The 17357-nt window shown below is 40.0% G+C and overlaps 1 protein-coding gene across 9 annotated transcripts; it reads right to left on the reverse strand.

The window, feature by feature from the left end:
• Nucleotides 1–8838: 8838 nt before the first annotated feature.
• Nucleotides 8839–16824, reverse strand: TLR2 (toll like receptor 2). Of its 9 annotated transcripts, none has more exons than XM_072036739.1 (5): nucleotides 16708–16824; nucleotides 15718–15967; nucleotides 15123–15216; nucleotides 13993–14060; nucleotides 8839–11581 (listed from the first exon to the last, which is right to left on the reverse strand). In XM_072036739.1, exon 5 carries the CDS (start codon nucleotides 11571–11573, stop codon nucleotides 9222–9224), a length of 2352 nt encoding a protein of 783 aa, XP_071892840.1. In that variant the 5' UTR covers nucleotides 11574–11581; nucleotides 13993–14060; nucleotides 15123–15216; nucleotides 15718–15967; nucleotides 16708–16824; the 3' UTR covers nucleotides 8839–9221.
• Between the last annotated feature and the right edge of the window lie 533 nt (nucleotides 16825–17357).

The following is a 17357-nucleotide window of genomic DNA, read 5'->3' on the forward strand; positions in this document are numbered from 1 at the left end:
GAATACCAGTCTGCTCAATAGTTGCAAGCTTTATGGCTTGGGGGAGGATCTTGTTGGGGGGAGTTACTTATTTTCCATAGGATTAAAAAAAAAAAAAAAAAAAAAAGAATCTGGCAAAATTCTTTTAGGTTTCACAAGGAGAAACACACATTCCTTCAGCATGCTACTTTTCAGGTTAAGAAATGAGATTTATCTTCCACAGAAATAACATAGAAATCATGATCTAGATAGATCATGCTTTTTGTTTGCTTTAAAAAAAAAAAATCCCACTGCCCCACACCAAACGACATTTAAAACTATCACCCCTCAGATATTTTATTTTTATTTAAAATGCTAAAATGCAGGAGCTAATGCTACAAACACATTCTTGTTTTATCTTTCTCATCATCAAGCTTGGGCAAAAGTCATGGGGAAAACTGACATTTATGGGGCTTTTAACTATTTAGGAGGTTTCAAATCCTGCTTATGAAAAATAATTAGAATATTTCCTCATGGCAGGCAATTTGAGCAAATATGCTTTATTAAGTTTGATATCACCTAGATTAAAAAAAAAAATAAAAAATCAGTAGTGTGGTCACGTAGTTGAGCTGCATCCCAAATTAATGCAGCTGAGCATGCCTTTCTCTGACAGCACATAAGAGCATCTCCCAGGCTCAGAGGCCAAACTGTCTGCACTGCTTTTAGAAGTTGCTCCCAAAGCTTTAGCCCTGCAGTTACCACCATATGTAACTTGAGTTAGAAAATAAACTTTGATGGTTGTTTCAGTAGCATTGGTTGTGTCCAAAAGACACTTTGGCTTTTGAGGGCAGAATGTGTGGGTCTGGCAAGTTGTATCTCAGTGTTATAATCGTTTGCTAGACTGGGATTACTAATTATTTATGGGGTGCAAGACAGACTAACATTGTTGTTCTAGAGCCAAAGGCCCTATTGTGTCAGATGCTGTGCGAATCACATTTTCGTGTAAGTTTTGCCATTTGGCAATCTTTTAGTCAAACCTAATCATGCAAAACAGAGCTGTAGGATGTCATTACTTTGAAACAACTGTCTCAGTTTTGCCCACAGCTTGTCACACCGCTGCAGATGGGGGTTGTTCCTCGGGTTTTGCTGGTGGAGATTTCTGCCCACGTGGGGAGTTCTCAGTTCTTACCAGTTACATCATTTTCAGAGCAAACCACAGGCCTCTGTCAGGAAAAACTCTACGGCCTGTTCCTTTTTGGTGGTTTGTCTTTGTGTAGGTTTTTGTGCTCTATTTATCTTTTTTTTTTTTTTTTGGGGGGGGGGGAGAGGTATTTGTATTTATTTATTTATATAATTTTATCTCAGTTTTGTTAGTTGAAGAAAACCAGTAGATGGAGAAGATCAAATTAGAATTCCCCTGCACCAAGTCTTCACAGATAACAAATGGGGCCATTAGCAGTTGAATTTGAAGGCTTCTTACAACTGGAGCATGAATAAGTTCTCCTAACCTAGTGCTTATCAAACAGGCCATGCAAATGAATATATATTAAAGAAGAGTTCAAATTAATTCCATCCCATCATGTTTTTTTCATTCTGCAGTCTTTTACCAACAGCAGTCATCTCAGGTCTTATTGAGCCTGGAGAGGAATGCACATCAAATAGTCTGAATTTATTTCTTAAAACTTCATCTGACTCCCTAAAGAAAGGTCTATTCTTCTTTCTTCAGTCTTCTGGAGTTGTATCTAGCTTAACTCTACTATTTTTCACCTGTTCTGGCTTATGTCTCCCTCCTTCACAGCTCCTGGCTGTTAGTTTTAATTACATTATCAATCTGTTCACCGTTACCATTTCTTGTGAAAACTGAAGCAAAACAAATAGTTTCTGGTTTTTGTTTGTTTGCTTTTTAGTTCATTTTTTCTTTCCCCAAAACTTTTTTTCTCTATTATACATTTTTATTCACATTTAGCTAAGAGAGAAATATAGAAGTTTAAAACTGCAGTGGATTTACACAAACACTTCAGTATGAGTCACGTATTCAATATAACACTTGGCGTTTTGTGCCACTCTGCTACACACACAAGGTCTTAGTAAACTGTATTTCCTTTCTCTTATCCATAGGTTGCTCTACACAGGGTTCATCCTAATCTATAAACTGAGTTATGCAATCGGAGTTGTGGGCTATTCAGCCATGATGCTTACCATGTTTGGATTTAATTTATTCTTTGGGTAAGCATCTTCAGGTAAAATTGGGATTGGCATCTGTTATGAATTCCTCTTGGATAGATTTTTATTATTATTTTATTTTTATTGCGATGGCTCTAAACTGGTCTTCTCACCACCTATCTGAATATATTAAATCCTTTTTTACATTGTATGCAGGTTGTCTTACTCCTTGAATTTTATTGTCACTTAATTGGTCTGAGGTTTGATATTTAGTCAGTTTACAATTTGTGTCTGTGGTGTGAAGAGAGGAGGGGAAAAACCTGAAAGTTCACACAGCCACTGCGTTCACTGACTGAACACCTTAATTTAACTGCTGAGTAAATCCTCAGTCCTTCATTTACATACCTGGAAAAGATGAGACATAAAAAGAAAACATACAGGATAAAAATAGTTCAGCACACTCATATCAGAAACACATTATAGTTCTTCCTGATAATTGTGCTTTCCCATTCTACCAGGCAATAATGTTGCCGGGGCATCTCCTCTTTTTATTTTGACTATTTTCCAAGACAATACTATATGTGCAGATGGTTCTAGATCCAACCTCTTGATCCAGCAAAATTTTTTGTCTGGGTAGAATTTGATATTTGTGTGTGTGTGTTTGTCAAGCCTTTCTGCCTGCCTTGCAGCAGCCCTGTCAGAGCTACCGTGCGGGGCTCTGTTTGAGGTGCTGCCTGACCAGAAATTCCAGGCATTCCTCAAGAGCATGGAGATGGACTACACAATGCATCTGCTCGAAGACCCACACTTCTTGGAAGTATTGGAGATACTTTCTGCACATACATAAATCACCTGTTCTTTTAAGTGCCAGATTTATTGCCCATACGTTGTACAGTTGATTCACCCAAAAGCACATAGTTCTGTTGGAACATTTTCCCAGCAGAGAGGTAACAGCCTCGTGTTACCAATGCTGCAGGCTTTGTTCCACTGAGGTAATTTGTGTAACCACCTAGCTTCCCCCACCTATTTTAAATTCCCCCACATATTTGAAAAATGCAACTGCAACATTTGCCAGGTCTGTTTTAAAGGTTCTTACCTTGTGTCCTACTACAGCAGGAAAGACAAGTCCTTTTTAATGTTCATTGAGAAGATCTGCTTTTATGAGTAGCCCTGTTTTAGACTGCAATGACACATAAAATCTCAGATAAATGGGAATAGATGAGAGCATTTTTGCAGACTGTGACTATTATTTGAGGGGAGTGGGGTGGGTGGGGAGGAGGGTCGTTAAAAATATCCTTCTCAATTTAGCAAAGATTTTATTCAGGAGGTCATTGTCGTTTTCAGCTGAAGAAACTTGGCATTTCTTTGAATGGCATCCTACACTATGTTGAGATTTGGCTGGTCTTGTTGCTTCTGCAAAACAATTAAATATACTTAATTGATGTGTATGATAAGACTCTCAGCAAACTTGCTTACTAAGAAAATGTTTTGGCTTGACCTTCCTGTAGCAACATCTAGTATTTGTGGCTTTAAAAGTGGTCTTTACCTTCACCTACTTTCAACATTGCTTATCAAGCATTCAAGCATACTGATGCTTCAAGTATGAGGGTGTTTGTTGCTGAAATAAAATAAAATAAAATAAAATAAAATAAAATAAAATAAAATAAAATAAAATAAAATAAAATAAAATAAAATAAAATAAAATAAAATAAAATAAAATAAAATAAACAAACCTGCAGTTTGAGGAAAGGAGGAGGAATCTCTTATGCACCTGGGCTCATGAGAAAAAGGTCTACCAAATACTCTTGCAATAAACTAATCTCACTTTCCTGTAAGGGGAGCAGCTTTTGTGCTACAGACAAACTGTTGAACTCCCTTGTTGATCTTATCGTTAGAAGATTAGACTTCATGAAGTAGTAGCCAGTGAAATATGCCAGTATCTGATCTGGGATTTTGAACAGGCTGGTCCCTATGTACAAGAGACTACAAAATTTCCTTAATGGCCATGGAAAGACAAGCTTCTTCCCCAAAGTCTGTGAAAGACACGTTCTTTCCTTTTTATAGTTTCTTCTTGTATAGTTTTTCTCATATAGTTCTTACAGTCTATTTTCCCTTTCTAAATAAGGAGACTATCTTAACACAGTACTCTTATGCTCTTATGTCTCAATTTCTTGAAATCAAGCAGATTTTGTTGTTGTTTAGCTTTTTTTTTCTCTCTGTAAACCTGATCTTGGCATTTTTCCAAGATTAGTGGCATACCAACCAGAAATGTGTCCAACAACATCTGTGGGGTCTGCAGGCAGAAAATATTTGCAGCTATAAATGAAGAAAGAATCACTGAAAATACCTACTATATCCTTTCCGTGTAATTTTGGAACTATTGTTTTCTCCTCTTTTCTGCTGCATTAAAATTAGCAATAACAGTAATAAAAAACAAGGTAAAGAAAAAAAAGAAAAAAAAAAAAAAGGAAAAAGCACGTTCAGAAACAGCACAGGAGTAAAAATAGGTTCTTTGAAATATATTTTGGTTCTGTAACACAAATTGAGTTCCTGCAGCTTTCTGATAGACAAACCCATGCAAGAATTGCCATAACCCTACAGTTTTATGCCAAAATCTGCCTTCCAGGTACTTTGTGCACAGGCTGTTTGGTTGTACCTGGCAGTACATTTGACCACCCCAGACGTGCTGGCCCATCAGCCAGGTCTGCGAACTCAGGATCCCGTATACTGCAGCCGACTTCCTCTGGCTGTGCCTGGGCTGTGTTTGAAGAGTTCCTGTAAAGCAGCTGTGGAGCCCTTCTCCAAAGATGGCACATCCATAGGCGACAGCCTGGCTGAAGAGACCGTGTCTGATACTCAGGGGTACCAAACAGCTCAGCAATTCGTATTCCAGAAACTAAAAAGGAAGGTACCGCATACGTGCTGGAACGCTGTTACTAATCACCCCCTTCTGCAGTTCATAAGCATCTTGGCTTCTTCTGTGCTGGAAAATATGAATACTGGTCTGGATGTTCAGGCCATTGGCTTCAACTTTAAAATATTTCTAAGTATTCTAAATATTTTAAGTCATTTGAAACTGCTGGGTTATAAAACAAGGCAGTATCCATAATCAGTCATTAAAATTATCTGTGGATGGTTTGACTGGGTTTGCAGATGAATATACTGAGTCTTGTTTACATCCGAAAGATTTGTTAACAATACACCTGATACCAGGTTTCATGAATCCTGCATCCGTGGTTGGTGTACTGCTGGCAAGAAAGAGGCTTCCCCATACCGCAGTGAGAAAGTTGATTTGAAGAGGATGTTAAGTAACCCATATCCTTTCCCTCACAAGTGTGCTTTTGATTTGGATTTTCTAAACTGTACCCTGATTACTTGCTAATTCTTGTTTTGATCTGCAGTGGAGGGATGAGATGCCCACATTAAATAAATGGAAAAACAATTATTATTAAGGAGCAATTATATTTAGGGAAGATGATAGTTCTGTTTGGCTTTATCTTATCTGAGACTCCAAGCAAGTTAAAAAAAGAAAAGTGCATATATATTTTCCTCCTTGGTTTTAAGACATTCGGAAATCATTTATATAATGAGAGGAACATTTTAAAGAATGTAAATCATAGTTTTAGAAAGACCATGCAGTGGTATTTGCTCTTTAAAGTAGTAACAAGATTGATATAATCCACTTTCAGAACAAGTGATCTTTTTGTTTTCCCTCCTCTTAGTAGTTAGCAAACTTCCTTTTTTCTCTAGCAAATGAAATAACAGTTGGAGATCTGCTGCTGCATCAGTAGAAACCTGCCTGAGTTGAAGCAAAGTTTGGCTTACTTCTTCGAAGCCTATTTTAAATACGTGTGAGGAGGAAATTCAAATTTAGCCTTACCCCTAAAAAATACATATACAAATAAAGTTTAAAAAATATATGAAGTAAACTAGAAGAGTTAATGTAAACTCGAAAAAAAAATAATACTTTTGCTTTGATTCTGGCCTAGAAAAGCACCAAGATTTATCTATTGATAAATTTAATTTCCAGTTTTCTTAACAAGTTAGATGGGAATGCACCTATTGTATGGGACACTTTTGGACTGGCTCTGCTACCTGATGGCTTGGTAACCAGTAGCTGTAGGTAAAATCAAGACATTAATTGCTCTCTGGGTCTAGAACAGGACTAAGATTATTAGTAAGAACACACACTATTGAATATTTACCTGTGTACAGAAATATGCATAGTATGTTCTTAGTTTTAAAAGACTAGAGAGAGTAGTTGGTTGAACTCTGATGTGCTATGCACACTTCTACAAAATAGTGCCTCTTTTTACATTACACAGCATGCTATTAAAGCATTGTTTATTTCCTCATAGAATTAAAAGAAGTGAGAAGATTATGCTAGAAAAAAAAATTACTTATGTATATCCCTTAAAAAAAAAAAAAAAAGGAAAACAGTGTCAATATTTAAAGCTTGTTTCATTATTAAATATATTGGTAATGGCTTCTAGTTGAAATTCTGACTACAGAAAGTAGTGTAGCAGACAAGGAGAATTTTAGGTCTGATATTGGCTTTGTATACAGCAGATTCTGAAACACGGCACCCAAACAGTTTCATCACTCAGTTAATGTAAGGTAATATAAGATTACCATTCGTTTTTTTCATATTTTTTCCCCAACCTCTTTCAAGAACTGCTGTATCATAATTCCTACATCTTCCAGTGGCCATCTGTAGAAAGCTCGAACAGCAGCAATGTTTACGGTGTGCATGGTAGCCAGATTGACCTTCCTAACATCTGAGATTTTGGCAAATATTTTGTGCTGCAGAGTTAGCTGGGGATACGTGGTGGCAGGGGAGATGCTCCAATTGCTCGTGCTGTGAAGGTAGCAAAGAATGCAGATGATTTTTCTCTTTTGCTTTTTTATGCCCACAATTGTTCAAGTTTTCAGTTAGTCAGTTACAAACTGGCTTAACTTCTGAAAATTGAGCCGCCCCACACACATCTTTTTAAATTAATGTGTGTTCAGACATAGCACAGGTGCCATTTATTGACCTTACTGACAAAGTGTTTTCCTCGCTCGATTTCTGAACTGCCGCAGATAATACATCACAAGTAACTTCCTCCTACTTACTCTCCAACAGAGAGGAGCTGTTTTACTTGGAAGGGATTAAATCCTGTTTGACTTACTGTCATCATGCCCAAAAGGCCCAACTTCCAAGAACCAGATTCTCAAACACAGGAGGAGGGAGTTATAATCTCTAATCACCTATTAGTTCTGTTGTTTTTGCCCTTTAAAAATAAATAAATAAATAAATAAATAAATAAATAAATAAATAAATAAACAGAGCGGAGTGGATGCATAAGTCTTCCTGCTTTAGCAGCTGAATGTTTGACTTCTAATATACCCTGATCACACCATAAGGAATTGAAACACAGTTTGTTTATGCAACAATAGCCAGTTCTGCTTAGGGGTCTGAGAAGGTAGTCTTAGGAGCTAATTTCCCCAGCCTTGCTAACGTAGCTTTTGAACTCAGATTAAATATGGTCAGTATTTTAAGAATCTTCACAGTGTCATTAGAAGTGACAAATGCAGGTTATCTTTACTTACATCTTGATATATGTGAGAATAAAGCAGAGATTGTACGAAGCCATCTAAGTGAAGGTAAGGTTTAGATGCTAAAAATAGGAAATGATACAACTGAAAAAAAACACACCTTAGGTAAATGAAAGTGAGAGCAAATATTAAGTATATAGAAGGCAGATGGCTTTTTGCTTAGATGAACTAGCAAGGTTAGTAATTTTTGTAATGCTTTAAGCCTGTGTTCATATATACAAAAATGGATGTAAATAAATATTTCTTTTTGTGTTACACTGATAACAGTTGCCTAGTTGTGGATGAATTGGAGGAATGTTTGTCCTCAGTCTTCTGGCTAGAAAAGGACAAGAGGACTTCTGCTCTCACTGAAATACTGTCTGCACAGAGAACCTCCTATAAGTAACACAAAAGGTAACTAGCTATGAGATGAGAGTTTTGGAGTTTAAAGTCAGATGCAAATACTCAGGTGGCTGAACAGAGATTTTGTACACTTAGGATGCCAGAGACTAAAACACAACAATAACATAACATGGACATGATCTATAAGGTCTTCCGATGCTTAAAGGGAGCCTAAAAGAAAGATGGAAGAGACTCTTTACCAGGGCTTATAGTGATAGTGGATGGCTTAAAACTAAAAAAGGGTAGATTTAGATTAGACATTAGGAAAGAATTCTTTACTATGAGGCTAGTGAGGCTACTTTACAGAGAGAACAGAAATGTGGGAAATGCCCTTTTCATGCTGATGCCAAGGCTGTTTATTAGAGAGAAGAGTATGGTCTTGAATTCAAAGACTATATATATATATCAGTGTTTCCCACACTCTAAGTGAGCACTCAGAGAGCTACATTTAAGCAACTGAGAAGGGTGTTTGGACCCTACCCTGATGCACCTGTTCCCATGCATGGTACAAAGAAACTGAAAACATCCACAAGTGCCTATCGCCATGAAAATTGTCTGCCATAGAACATGTACATTACAGCAGCCAGCACTGCAGTGTGATGGCGCATTTTTAGGTTAAAGTTTACAGCCACGATTCTTAGAAGATTTGGACATTTAACGTACAGTGATTGTGAAATACTATTGAGAATATGTCGTCTTAACTAGGGGAGCTAGGATGAAAATTACATGCAATAAATGCAGTAATAAACTACTCCATAAACGAACCTTTATTGCACTTGATTGGAAGTAGTTTATACAAAAAAATACGGAAACACCCTTGTCTAGGCAGGCTCTTTCATACAGCTATTCAAAGATTAAAGTATATAAACTACATAGCCATGTATCTAAATAACTTTTCATCATTAAATATTTAAATGAAACTGCTTTTTTTAATAATGCTGGTTAAAACACGTAGAAAAATCATGACTACAATGACAAAAATAAAACAATTTCACAGCAAGTAAAAGAAATTCCAGTAGCTCAAAACTTTGTTATACAGACACGGGTAGATGATGGACAAAGAGGCAAGGGAAATGAATCCAGCAGATATTTGCTACATACTCAGCCTTACATGTCTCTGACTAGGATTTTAGAGCTACTTTCAAGTTTTCCCAAAACATCTCCTGCTGCTCTTCCTCACGAGGCCACTCCAGGTAGGTCTTTGTGTTCATTATCTTCCGCAGTTTGCAGAACCTCTTGGGAATAGCTTGGCTCTGGATGGGCTCCAGGAGGATGAGAATGGCCGCATCGTTGTTCTCGTCAAATAGGCGGAAGTGCGAGAAGTCCAGCTCGTACTTGCACCACTCGCTCTGCACAAAGTGCTCCGACAGCACGAAGAGCGTTTTGTGGCTCTTCTCAATGGAGTCGATGATGTTATCCACAATCCACTTCCCGGGCACAAAGTCCCGCTTATGGAGGCACAGCCGAAAGGGGGGACACGCCTGCTCCAGCTCCTGCACCATGACGTTTTCCACCCAGTTGGAGTCGTTCTCACTGTAGGAGACAAAAGCATCGTAGCAGATGTCCTTGGGGGGGGCTCGCTTGGGCTTCCGCTTGGCTCGAAGCCATGCCCACGTCATTCTCATGTACCAGACTGCGTGGTACTTGTACCCGATGGCCACCAGGACGAGGATGACTACGAAAAACACAGCGCAGATCAAGGACACCACCAGGGACTGGTGACACTCCATCAGTGAGAGATGAACGGCTCCAACCTGTGCCCCTCTCACTGCCAGGGGAGAGTCGCAGATGTAGCCTTCTGGCCACCCCACGAGCATCTGGCCTATCCCTGCCTGGTGCTGAATGAAGGAGAGGAATTCACAGGAACAGATAAAGTTATTGGCACTGGCATCCAGCAGCTCCATTTTCTTGAAGGACTCCAACTCTTCCTTGGAGAAGCTGTTGAGCTTGTTTCCTCTGATTGACAGGGCCACCAAGTTAGGAATGCTTGCCGCATCAGGCAAGGCCTTCAGCTGGTTTTTTGCAAGGTACAGCTCTTTGAGAAACGGCAGATGCAGATTAAACTCCTTCAGGTTGTTTGCACTGATGTCCAACACTTCGAGAGTTGAGGGAATGCAAGCCGTTAATTTGGGAATTTGAGTCCTAGAGAGATTCAAATATTTCAAATTTGCTGGCCACTCACACACATCTGGAATCTCACCAAAATTGTTTTGGCTAATGTCTAAAAGAATTAAGTTTCTTAGATGAGACAAGCTTTTAGCTGTCATTTTAAAGTCACTCAGTGAATTCTGACTTAAATTTAAAGTTTTTAGTAAAGGCCAACCACCCGGACAGGCTGAATGTTCCAAACTCTGATCTCCAAGCAAATTTGCACTAAGGTCAAGATATTCTAATGACAGAAGTTGTTTTGAAAGCCTGCATGGTACCAAAAAGACCTTGGTATTTTCAACTGTGATTTTGGTAAAGAGAGATACTAGATCTAGTACAGCCTGAAGATCCGTAAACAAATAAAATTCCTCTATAGATAATTTCTCAATTGTCAGAACTCTCAGAGACTGTGATTGGTTTGCTTGAATTTCTAAATCCCATCGTCCAGTGCCCAAGAGTCTACAGTCTTTCATCTCCACCTCAACTAATCTTGGCACCTTTTCTAAAATAGTGACAATCCCAGGCACAGTAGCATCTGTGAGTAAGACCTGTTTAAAAGAAATTTTCTTTGCAAAAGACAAAGATAAAACGCTCAAAAGTTGCATTTCTTCAGCTATATTGAATGCTATTTCTCTAATTTCTAACCAAATGGCAGAGTGCAGAAGATCACGAACAATTGCTGAGAACAGATCTACCCTTCTTATGCTTATGATCATGTGATTTATCTTCTTAATTGACTTCAGACTTCCAGGCTCATATACACTGAGATTGCTGCCCTCGATCCACAACTGGTCGAGAAGCGTAATGCCCTCAAAGTTTCCTTGCCTTATTGTGGAGAACCGCGGGTTGCCCAGGTGGAGAGAGCTCAAGTTTCTCAGGCTAGAAAAGGGAGAACTTTCCCCCAGGTCGCTATAGCAATTGCCGTGAATGTGGAGGTGCTGGAGCGAAACAAGGTGATCAAACCACCTTGGGGACAAGTGAGCCAGGCGGTTATTTGACAAGTCCAAGAGCTCCAGCTTCCCCAGGGAGACAAACGAGTCCTCGTCTATGGAGCTGATTTTGTTGGACTGCAGCAGCAGGGTCCTCAGGTTCACAGCCTGCTGCAGATCATGCGCTCGGATGTGCTTTATCCTGTTGCGGGCCAAGTCTAACAGCGTGATTTTGTCCGTGAGCCCCGAGGGAATGAAGTCCAAGCCCATGGAAGAGCAGTTGCAAGACTGAGTGGCATCGCATGAAGGACAGACCTGCTTCAGGGCTTGTTCCTCAGAGAGACTGACAGCCAAGACCACGTACATGGCCCACACTTGCCAGGTATGTGTCGACATTTTTTTGCCTAAAATATGAAATAGAGAATTACAAGATGATTACTTAGTTCTGAAGTAGCTACGTTTTGGATAATAGTTATAACATAACCCTTACTGTTCCTTTTAAAGACACTATGACTATATCAGTTTTTAATGTATTTCAGAGATTACATAGCTTAGTCAAAAATGGGACTCTACATACATATCCCACAATCATTTGCTAAATGCTAAGTATATTGAATTCTTTTTTTTTCTTCTCCTAAGGGTTCTAGTTTTGGAATTAGGACTATCAAGTTAATTAATAGTTGTACATATTTTTGAAAGATTTAGTTAAATATCTGAATAATCACAACATTCTTACTAATATGATCCTTTGCCTGTTTAGAAAATAGTCCCCATATATCCCATCCCACTCCCACCCCAAATCCTGTCTTAAGTAGCTTTCCCCTGGAGCTGTGAATATTACTTTGTATATTCATTTTTTACTATGAAGAGTCTTGCATATGTGATTCAAATCCTGGTCACATTAAGAAGAGCCCGTGTCTTGTGGGAAATAGAATCAGAGTATCCTGAGTTGGAAGGGACCCAGAGGGATCACCAAGTCCAGCTCCTGGCTCCACACAGGACCACCCAAAAATCAGACCCTGTGTCTGAGAGCATTGTCCAAATGCTTTGAACTCCAGCAGGCCATGACCTGGGCCATGAGCCCAGGTTGCCCTGTCCCAAGTGCAGAATCCAGCACTTGCTCTTGTTACACTTCATGTGGTTTGTGATTGCCCAGCCCTCTAGTCTGTCAAGATCTCTCTGCAAGGCCTCTCTACCCTTGAGAGAGTCCATGGCTCCTATGAACTTACTATCATCTGCAAACTTCATTTGAAGTCCTGCTTCCAGTATGTGATTCAAATCCTGGTCACATCAATAAGAGTCAGTGTCTTGTCAGAAATAGTAACTTTCACATTTAATATTCATACCAGCATGTGTCTAATCTGACTTCTGGTAATAAGGAGAAGCTGATTGAGTATGTTTCTGTCTCTTTCTTCTACCTTAGGCTATTCTGGGTGTACCTGTGCTAGGAGTTGGGAGCTACATATTTGCCTAGATGTCTCTGTAGGCCATCATTACCATGCTGTGATCAGTCTGACACTTGACACTGAAACTTAAGCTGGGAAAACTGACCACAGTAAACAACTGACTCTTAGTTCTTCCTTTTTACTGCTACATCTTCCTCCTCTGCTAGAGGCTTTTTCTGCTTTAGGTCTGTGTGGCAGATCTGGCTGGTCAGGCCTAGATGGAAGGAAGATCCAGCGGCTCTTGGAGCTTCCTGCAGCCAGATCACTTGGCTGGGCTAGATCATTTTTTTTCTCCATCCTCATAGCCTGTTCCTCATCTTCTAGACCAAAATGATTCAAAAAAAAAATCCACATTGTTGTAAATACTGTCTCACTTCTCTTTTCCCTCACATTCACGCCTTTTATAATACTGATTTGAAATGACTTTTTGTGTTACAGAGCTTGCCATAAAATCTAGCCTGGCCTCCCTTCCAACAGAGACGTTAGATCTTCTCTCCCTTTGAGGAGTTGGAAAAACGATTCTTAAAGCCTGGGAGGGCTGTTTTCCTTTCAAAACACTTATTACATATTGAGTTATAAATCTTTTTTGTTTATGCTTTCTTGGCAAGGATCAAAGAGCACTTTCAAAGCATGAGACAACATTCCTCAGTGTGTCCCAAACCCCTGGGATGTAGGTATTTTACCAAGGGTGAAAAAAATGAACTAACTCCAAAAATGACCAGAGAACATGTTCCCAAAGGTCATCGTGGGGTCTACATCAGGTTAACTGGGTTAGATGTACTCACTGAGGAGAACTTTCTCCTTCAGTCATCCCACTGCAACTCTGTGCAGAAGATCTACTTCAGTTTGAATTCATACCCTAGTTTGTTTTAGAGTAGCTGACCCACAATAGGAAGATTTAGGCAGACAAGTCCTACCATTTCTAGTTGCATTATTTTTAGCCAGAGTTGCTTAAAATCTTTCAAAAGGGGCAGAATTTGAGCAAATGGGGAGAGGAGAAAAGGATCTGGATATTTTTTTTCAGTCCTTCCATCTTTTCCCACCTAAAAGACTACAAGCATTTTGACCTCTTCTGCTATTTCCTTTAATCTCTCTCTTTCTCTGATGTGGAGCTTTGGGTCCTGAAGGACACATTCATCTCCCCGGACTTCAGATGCCCACAGCTGAGGTGGTCATTCACTCTGTCCTCTGAAGTCAATCAAGATAAATAACAACTTTTAGGGGCAATTCACGTCATGTCTCTTAGACACCCACATTAAGATCTGATGCCTCCAAGAGAAATTACACCATCATCTTAAAATGGTTTAGGTATCTAGATATTTAAGCAGGTGAATCCCACCCAAAGAATTACGATCTGTAGTCACAGTCACCTGCTATCCAGCTGAGGTTCTTTTACAGGGCTTCTTTGGTCACACAAGGCTGCCTGGATAACACAGTGCTGTAAGCCATAGGAGAAAAGCCGTGGTTAAGATTGGTTTCACAAGCAACACACTGAAGTGGAATTTCTAAAATGAATAGCAAGCCCAAGTTGCCATCAAACCTCCCACTGTTAGAAAAACAAGCAAACAAACAGAAACCACCAGGCAACACAGTCCATCAAAATCTATCTATAGGTAGGTTACTTACAGATGGAAAACTGGTAGAGCAGAAAGTAACTGGGCAGGTACTAACTACATTGGAAACACCAGCTGAGCCCAACAACTCTCCCCCTTACCAGCAGGAACTGAAGTAATGACCCCAGTTTGGTGGTACAGGAAGAGATTTTTCTTTATTGTCACTTCCCTGAGCATCTGTTTAAGGTTGTTTTGCTCGTCTGTCACATGGGGCAGATCCCTGGGGAAATTCCATTCCTACTCTCATTCATTTTCAGACATTCTTTTCCCCTTCCCATTCCTGTCTAATAATGCAGTTTCCTGACTTCCAGGGTCCTTTCAGGCCTCTCCACACCCTATCAAAGAATCACTTGTTCCCCATTGCACTGGACAGAAAAAAGAAAAAAAAAAATGCCACATAGAAACTGAAACACAGCTAATATGCGGAAACTTGCACAGATATGGTTGTACTGTAAGGCACAGTGATGAACTAAATTTTCAAAGTGTTTCTGGTTTATGGACAAAGCATCCAAGCCATCAGATGTGCTCAGGGTTATCTTTCCTGGTGCAGGCCAGTAGAAGTATATGTACACATTCTTAAAGAAAACAAGTATCAACAGAGCAAGATTCTATAAACACTGATAAAGGTGAATTTAACTGCATGCCAGCAGCATACAAATTGTTTCTGATTTGGGAAAGAGTACCAAGCTAAAAGAGAGCTACTAACATCTAGTAGAGCTGTAGTCTGAGGGGTCACTGGTTTGTGAAAGGATCAATCTACAAGTAGACTGGGGAAGTTTTTACTTCCCACTTGGTTGTGTGTGGATTGCTTACGTCCTGGGTACTGCCCATCAGCATTTCCTTAAAAGTATATATGCGTATATACACGTATACATACATGTACTCACACATGGCGGTGCAGCAGGGTGGAGTGACATAAGTAGCTAGCTGATCACACAGCCCCAAGACCAGTGCTTACTGAGTTCCTTCCTGGTTGTATTCCTAAAACAAAAGCAGCCCATATTCACACCTAGCCTTCCCTGAGCAGGTGGTAGTGACGTACAAATGGTGCAAAACAATGAATAGGACAAAACACACACAGGCACCCTCCCAAGAGGAAACTGAGATGAAATGACACAGCCTGACCCAACTTGTCTTTTTTTCATGTGCTGCTTTCTTCTGTCGCCGTTTCCTGAAGGACGATACTCCCATCAGCATGTCCCAGCTCTCCCAGGGAGCCTTCCCTCTCACTGCCTGCCATGCAGCCCCACCAGATGCCTGTGATTGCTCCTGACAGGAATCAGAAATCCTCCCCCCATCCTGCTCTCCCACAGGAGCCAGCCCATACCCAGCAGCCCCAAGCATCCCAAATTTCCCATGCAGAGGAGGACGACATGGTGGCAGAGATTAGATAGACCGAGTGCTCCATCCCCACTTCTCCCTACGGCATTGCAGCCTCACTCTCTCCCTGCGTCTCCAGCCTCCACCTGCCTGCAGACTTACCTCCATGTAGAAAACATTTCCTGGTGCTCCAGCTCTGGTGCCTGCGTGCCAGTTAACTTATTTCACGTTTCATCTCTCTCTTGGTGATCACTCTTCACTCAGCTACCTCTCGTGCTGCTGTCTCCTTCCCACTTCACTTCTCAGCTTGGGCTATGCAAGCAGGGGAATTCCCACCTAGACGATCTGATTGGCATAAGATCAGTAACGCCGTCGGTCTTCTTTAAATGTCTGAGCCCATAAAATTCTGTGTCTATGGTGAGAACATACCACATAAAAGTCAAGGCTTTTCTTACCTCTGCCTGACCTTCTCTGAAACATTTCCCTCCTTACCTCTAGGCATGCAGCCTCCTAATCAATCTTATCTGTGCTCAGTGTTTGCTGTCAGATGATTCACCCATCACTCACCTGGAACCCAGATTTGATTAGCCCTTGAGCTATTCTGATCCAAGAGGGTGACCAGAAAAGTTCCATTGTAGACTTTGGACTAACTAGAGATGTCATTGTAACAGGAAAGTAGAACCGAAAGTGGAGTTTGCATGCAAACCCCCAAAAGCTGCAATCTTGTGTATCTATGCATACACACGCACACAGAAGTATATACATATTAACATACACATACACAGATATATATATATATGTGTGTGTGTGTATGCATATGCCTGCAGAGACACACGTATAAGCAAATTTCCTCATTTTTCAACCACTTACTTGGACTCTCAGTCCATACATCAAGACTTGCATTTCACCACAAAATAATTGCATGTATGAAGTTTAATCAAGATTCATCTATGCTCTTCTGTGCTTACACTCCAGCAACACAAGAAAAGTGGAGCATGGAAATGCTGAGTTATCCAAACCACATATAAATTTATCCCTCCAGAGACAATTCAGCTTTCCACAAGCAGCTCTAAACACAAGAAACCCACAATAAATCCAGCTGCAGGTACTCAGGGTTAGACTAGCTATCAAAACATAAACATCTCTATCTACCTGCTTGTCACTATTCCCTTTACAACTGGTGAAGAGCAATGCAGTATAACCAGGACATATCTCACAATGAAGTACAAAAGATGAATTCCCTCCTACCAGTGCAGGCTTTCTGCACTGGTTACAGAGGTAAGCATGTAGGGGTGCTTGGCCCAATGCTTAATTAAATGTGCTGTGCAAAATAGAAGAACAGAAACCAGTCTGCAGTACCATCCACCCCACTCATTAGAAGCACAAGCTTGCACACCACAAAAAGAAAGCAACTATTTCTATGGGTAGGTAAGGACACGTGGTAACCACAAAGGAGGAAACATGAATCCCCAGGGAGAAAGAAGACTAAGAAAATTTAAAAACAAACATATGTTGATTTAATGCCTCTGAATTTCAAGTTATTGTACAAGGTGCCAGAATATGTCCTTGACTACTATTGAGCAAAACCCAACCTGTGCATGGTGTTACGGATTCCGGCATGAGTAGCAAGAAAACCAGTCTTATGAACAGAGACGTTCAAATTCAGTACTGTCTGTTTCACATTCCATGGCAATGGTAGGGCTTCAGAAAGCATATTTTGATGTAAATTCTCTTTTTTTTTTTTTTTTTTCCTCAGAATTAAATTTTAAGAGCATTCTATGAATGATGATGATGAAAAAAAA

This window comes from Anas platyrhynchos, chromosome 4 (assembly GCF_047663525.1).
Source record: "Anas platyrhynchos isolate ZD024472 breed Pekin duck chromosome 4, IASCAAS_PekinDuck_T2T, whole genome shotgun sequence".
In the NCBI taxonomy this organism is placed as follows: domain Eukaryota; kingdom Metazoa; phylum Chordata; class Aves; order Anseriformes; family Anatidae; genus Anas; species Anas platyrhynchos.

Bases quoted from the DNA above. Each gene is read 5' to 3' on its own strand.
- TLR2 (XM_072036739.1), bottom strand. From the start codon at position 11,573: ATGTCGACACATACCTGGCAAGTGTGGGCCATGTACGTGGTCTTGGCT.